Source organism: Octodon degus, unplaced genomic scaffold, assembly GCF_000260255.1.
Source record: "Octodon degus isolate 3935 unplaced genomic scaffold, OctDeg1.0 scaffold00536, whole genome shotgun sequence".
In the NCBI taxonomy this organism is placed as follows: domain Eukaryota; kingdom Metazoa; phylum Chordata; class Mammalia; order Rodentia; family Octodontidae; genus Octodon; species Octodon degus.
Genome location: NW_004525112.1, coordinates 74,663 through 81,104, shown reverse-complemented (window position 1 = coordinate 81,104; position 6,442 = coordinate 74,663). Strand labels below are relative to the sequence as shown.

Below are 6,442 nucleotides of genomic sequence, written 5' to 3'. Positions count from 1 at the left end.
GGCCCTCACAGTTTTTATTTCAGTGGTCTTCACATTTATTCTTCTTGCTTTGGAATAGTAATTAATATTTTTCTCCATGCTCTGCCCACTTTATCGACTGTCAAGGGAAAATTTCTCATCAGATAAATTCAGCAGGTTTCTTGAAATGAGGCAATTCCAATGATACTGAATTCAGAATCAGATTCCTGCTGTAACCCAAGCAGGTCCTGAGAGGTCCAGCCTGAACAGCAGTGACAAATCTAATTTTTAAGCTATCTATGTATTTGGATATCAGTGTTTTCCATTAAAAATCAAAGGGAACTTGTGGCAGTAGGAAAGGGAGGACTGGAGAAGAAAAAAATGAGAAAATAAATAAAATGCAAAAGAAAATTTGTGTAGAAGCAAGCAAAGAAGGCTAGAAGGGAGAGCCAGGAAATGGGGAAGAAGAGGAATCAAGGCATGCCATGTACAAGTTCCCCATGATAAAGGTCATCATTATGTGTACCTAAATTGTACCAGTAAACACACTTAAACTTAAAAAGCCCCTGAGCATTGTAGAATAGGGACATTGGAAGAAATTATGAGGAAAGCATCGTCTGGCAAGCCATCAGTAGGCCACAGCTGAAGCACCTGATAAACCGCACGCACGTCACTGCTTCTTTTGAAGAGCGCCTCCTGCATCTAATGAGGTGAGGAAGGCGCAGTTGCCCTGCTCAGGTTTCTTTCACTGACTTCTCTGAGACAGGGCTCAAGGGCTCCAAAGCAGTGTCCTTCCATTTGCACTGAGCAGCCCACTTATTCCCTAGGAGGAAACATTTTTTTCCACAAAGAGTGAACTATTCCTCTTTGGGATCTAAATTTGCTATGGAAGTTCTTCTTTGCTCTGCATTTTCTGTGAGGCTTTTAGCTGTGTTCTTCTTTGGAGAATCCAACCAAAGTGAGCTGTGTGTGCTGCAAAGAGCGGCCCTGTCAGGTCCAGGTGTGTGCAATCGGGGCGCAGCCCCTCCACGGGGCCCGATCAGCCCTAGTTAGTGGCTTCCCCTATATAAAGGCAATCTAAGCAGAGCAGACATTTTCCCTGAGGATCGGGACTGAGCTGTTCCTGATTTAGTGAGAAGCGCGAGTGGGTTCTAGCCCGAGGACCCTCCCTCAGAATCTACAGATATTCACTTTCTGCACACCTGCCTTTAGGGGAATTCTCCCAGATAATTAAAAGTGAGTCTGACTTTTTTTAAAAAGTGAGTCCTTTCAGCTGTTAGTCCCTGTCGTATGAGAGTTCTGTCTCTTGCTCTTTAAAATGTATTCCATTAGTAGTTTCCTCCTCATTCTCCATTCCTAACTTTGATCATTCTGTCCTCTTTTTGTTTTTCACTTTAATCTTTGTCTTGTACTTGCTTCCTTAATTTTAAGATAGGTATTTAAGTTACAAAAACTTCCAATACAACTTTACTCTGCAGTCTAAATGTTTCAACTTAATGGCAAACTCTCCGTTGTGTTGGCCTTCTTTATGGCCACTTACCTACAAAACGTCACAGGGTATGTAATGAACAACACAGGAGATGGGCTTTATCATAGACCATTCTCCAGGGACGATTGGTGTCCACCTGCTTTATTCTAGTCGAGACCGATGAATAAAGCGTAGTTCTTTTCTGTATCTCTCTGTCCCTCTATATATTCATACAATCTCTAACTCTGCACACTTTGGAAGAGTTGCTTCTATGGCTTTCTGAGGTCCTACATGTAAAGTAAGAGCATGAGCGCAAAATACTTTCCAGAGGACAGATTTTTAAGTTTGTTGTGTAATTGCAAATTGCACAAAATGTGATACTGTATAGAATTTTTACTTATTTCTATTTTTTATAAAAATGACTCTAAAATATTTAAAGGAACAACTCAGCAACCTTTATTTTTATTTTACTAATTGTGACTTTTGTACTGGACATTATTTTGTAGTTTTGTTTTATTTATCAATTTTGTACATGTCCTACTTAAATTTTAGTTTTCCCCCATGCCTTCACGCATGCCAGTAGGACAGAGGATACAGTAAGCCTTAAACAGATTATTTTGCAAAGTTTATATACAACAAATCATGTGATATTTTTATATGTTTATATATTCCATGTAATAGTATAGCTGCAATTCATCCTTTTTCCTACCAGTGTGTCAAATTAAACTCTCTGTACTACAGAATGGTGATCCTTTTGATTCTGTTGCAGGCAGCTGAGTTGAGTAGAAATATTATAGGGAGTCAGAGAGGGCCAGGCCCTCCAAGGAGACACCACAAGAGACAAGCTACCTTACACTGTGGGAGGGACAGATGCTCCTGCTGTGAGCCAGCCCTAAAACAAACAAATGCTCACCTCCCTAAAGAATAGCATCCAGGATCAATCACTACCCTGAGGAACCAGAAAGAATCCTTATCTGATTCCTGTTTTACATTCATGCCCCCTTGCTAAGGGACTCCCTTCCACATTTGGTCTCAGACTTAATCAGTTTTACCTGAGCAATGGTGCTTGTAATCCCATTGGGTGACCATAGTTTTGCCCCACCCCACTTCCACCTAAGCAAGTTCCCATTCTCTCACCTTAGCCCTGCATGGTTTCACACTATAAAAGTCCTTGGAAGAGACAGCTTCTGTGGGAACAATCCACTCGGACCCCCGCTCCTATCCCTGTCTCTGACAGGAGCTTTCTTTCCCTCACTAAATATATTCTGCTCATAACCTCCATTTGTTCCTAAAATTCATTCTTTGGTTTTAGAGAAAATGAACTCGTGCAGGTCAGGTCTGGAGATCATTGTTCCTTATGTCATCTGGAGGTTCCCTGTGTCATTTGGAGGCCACCCACCCGAGATCAGTTTTTCTCCCTGTATCAATCCCATAAACCTCTAATCACTTAAAATATTTATTTTAATCATTCCTTGTGTTCTGTTCCCTTAAGACTATTCCCCATACATTTCTGTAGTTTTGTTTGTCTTTTTAATGTGTTTTAGTACAGGTTCTCAAGGGTCTCACTACACAGATTGCACTCCTGGCAGTCCTCCTGTTTTCAGCCTCCCAAGCACCGAGATCACAGGCACACGCCACCACACCCAGTCTCCTTCCCACCTCAGCATGCCCCAGGGGCAGAGCTGGCACTGTGTACCTGGGGACTGAACCTAGTGGCTGCTAGTCTGCTGAGTAGTTTTTCTTTCGTTCTTCTCTTTTCCTTTTTCCTTTCTTTCTTTTTTAAACATCATCTGTTTAGCATTTTACCTGGAGTTTTTAATTTTATGTCACTTGTAGACATTTTGAAACTTTAATAAAATATTTTAGGATTTTCTAAATATCTCTACATTTCTACCCTTAAAATTTATAACTTTTAAAACTTTTTCTACTTTTATTTGATACTTGTATGCATATATAATACATTTCACATTATGCATAGAGAATCATTTCATAATCAGAATCTAAGAAGTTATTCTTAGATTATATGTTGGCAAATTTTCCAATCCAAATTGCACTTCACCGATGCTTTGAAATATTTTTTATATTGTATTTCAATTTCATTTCCATGGATGCTTGCAAAACAATCAGAAGACAAATTCATGTTAGTGTTGTGTAAAAGCACATGGTCTTCTGTGCTCCAACTGAGGACTCAACCCTGGGACTCTGTGGAGGACTTGACCGGAGTGGCTACCGCGATGAAGGGGAGTCCCTGCCGGGCTGCTTCCAGCCTCTTCCGTTACTGTTTCTTTCCTGACTGACAATCGGGGGCAGAGTTGGCTTTGTATAGTTATGCACAGCGGCCTCAAGGATTACTGGTTCCATCCTTCTTTCTGAATGAGCAGATCTCCTGTCACGCATGAGTGCCTTTTCTGCACTGTTACATCTCTTTCCAAAAAGCTTGGCTCAAAGACAAATAATTTGCCAAAATTAGCTTCAGTTTGCAAACACATCAGCAACAAATATGACTGCAGGTGTCTTCCCCACATAAATGCTAATTGCTCTGTTGGTTTCATACAAATTTTATTAGCTGTAATTTATTGCTCTACTTACCTTGAAACAATGCACTTTGGGTATAAGCAACTGTACTACTTTCCAAGGATTCAGAAAATTAAAAAACTTGTTTATTTTGGGAACAGACGATGCAGTGTATTTAACACATAAAGCATGTTCTCAGGAAACATATTCAGTGTTGCTAATGTCACAGAGGGTTTCTGAGTGTTGTCTTCTACAGAAGGTGACATTGATGTGACCCTGTTAATATTATCGCAACAGCTCCTGTGATTTCACCCAACCTAAACGGGACATTTGCATGGCAGAGAAAGGTATTAAATGGCACTTTTAATCCTACAGTAGAAATGGAAAATTATGATAAAATATCAGTCAAGCGTAGTATTGACTCAAACTAGTCTGAATGAAATACAGCAGTTTTTTCTTTGATAATGGTAGAAAAATATCTCAATAGTATGTACACTGAACTGAAAATGTGAAGACTAATAAAGATTTTTGAGTATTCTTCCAGAATTTAGCTTTGGGTATGGGGGTGGCAAATGGAAAAATCTGAATCAATGTACTTGAGGATATGAGACAAAGGAGAAAGCTCTGGTGAAATGGTCTTATTGGGCAGTAAACCACGTCTGTAGAAGCGACAACATCAGGGGGCTGGGGAGATGGCTCAGTAGGATAAGCGCTTGACTGGCAAATGCAAGGATCTGAGTTCAATCCCCAGTTCCACCAAAAAAAAAAAAAAAAAAAGAAGAAGAAGTGACAACATCAAGACCATGAAGTGGAATTTATACAATAAAGCAAACAGAAGACAGGAAAATTGATGCATAAAGGAAAATAAGAGTCTTGACTAAGGGGAAAAATCTCATGAGGCATAAGAGGAAAAAATAGAGAAAATAGGCTCAAAGAGAGATTAGCAGCATGGCTGATAGTCAAAGATCGGTCATCCACCTCTAGGAGACAAGGGGTGATGACAGTGAGAGAGGAAAGAAGAAAATCACCAAACACAAGCCTTAAAAAGATCTTAAAACCTTGTGCGTGTGCTCGCTCCCTTGCTCGCTCTCGTTCTTTCTTTCTCTCTCTCTCTCTTTCTCTCTCTCTCTCTTGCTCTCTCTCACAGACACACACACACATACACACAAAATTATAATTTTAAAAATGACAAACAGGAATTAAAGAACCCAAAGGTAGAGAAGTGAAAGTAAAATTTTCTGTTGCCTGAAGCCTGGCATTAGGATCTGGGATCTAGACGTTGTGCAGTGTCCAGCTGAAGCAGGCTCTGTTATCACCGGTAGGCAAGGCAGGCAGGCAGGGCCCGATCTGTGCCAGGCAAGCATCAACAGGGCAGCAGGAGGAGGAGAGTGAGGAAATGCTCTTTCTGGGATTTGCAAATCCATAGAAATTCATGGGGAAGCAGCCCTTCGGGCATGAGTTAGGGGCCACAGTCACTGAGATTATAACACTTCTGAAATTGTTACTTTCCAGGGTTTGGATCCCAAAGTTTGGAGTCACTGATTTTCTGCTGCTTACAACACGAATTTTCAAGTAGTCTGAAATTCTTCTCATCAATTTCCATGTTTTCATCTTGATTGCCCCGTCAGTTAACTTCTACAGGAAACTACAAATGGCAGCACATCAAGAGGTGAGTCAGTAAACATTCACAGCACATTGTGAGTCCTCCCAAGAGGAGGTACAAAGTATTAAGTGCAGATAGAGGAATGAAGGCATCTGCAGTCCAGTATGTTTCTTCTGAACAGTGAAGCAGTTCTCCTAGGGCTGAGCATCATTCGGATCTCATACAAGCCCATGCGTATGTATACATGATTTGTGCACTTTCATCTGTTTCAGGGATGTGCTCATCCACACTTCGCAAGACACATGCAACACGTGTTCTGTCTCACATTCAGCTCTTAGCATAGTTTGCAGTTATTGCCTCCTTCCTCATGCCGTTCCCTGCAATGCTGTTAGCACTGTGGGGAGGTCACGGCCAGGAGAGGAGTAGGAATGAGCAAACACGGCTCCCTGGTTCATGTCATTGTTCGGTCTACAATGTGGAAAAGATTTTAAAAGGTTCTGTAGAGTCCAGATGGGTAATTAATAGAGCTTATGTAGACATGAAACAAGGAATCATTTACAATCTAGTGTGTCTCTGAAAATCAGACAAAACTTAAGCTTTTGTTCAAAGATTTCCTTAGAAGATACTCCTAAAGCCTACTCTGCTGCCAAAGTGAGAAATAAGCTTGAGTCATTTGTAGAAAATGAGATTCACGCTGTGATCATTCAAGCGAGATAAATCAGACACATGCATGTAGACACACCTCACCAAAACATGTTGAACATTATTGAACAGAAGGCCTTGTATAAATATTTTACTACTTTATGGAGGCATTAAATGATTAATACAAGGTTTTTTGGCCTCTACAAGTGTATTGTGTTCTCAAAATTAAGGTGACTATTTTCCAGACAATTATTAGC

The 6,442-nt window shown here is 40.5% G+C and overlaps 1 protein-coding gene across 1 annotated transcript in view; it reads left to right on the top strand.

The window, feature by feature from the left end:
• The first annotated feature begins 5,124 nt into the window (after positions 1-5,124).
• LOC101567770 (zinc finger protein 577-like) overlaps positions 5,125-6,442 on the top strand; it is a 19,662-nt gene continuing 18,344 nt past the window's right edge. The window contains exon 1 of the mRNA XM_023708749.1: positions 5,125-5,609. Coding sequence (XP_023564517.1) covers positions 5,592-5,609 — 18 coding nt within the window. The 5' untranslated portion in view covers positions 5,125-5,591. The remainder of the gene's footprint in view (positions 5,610-6,442) is intronic.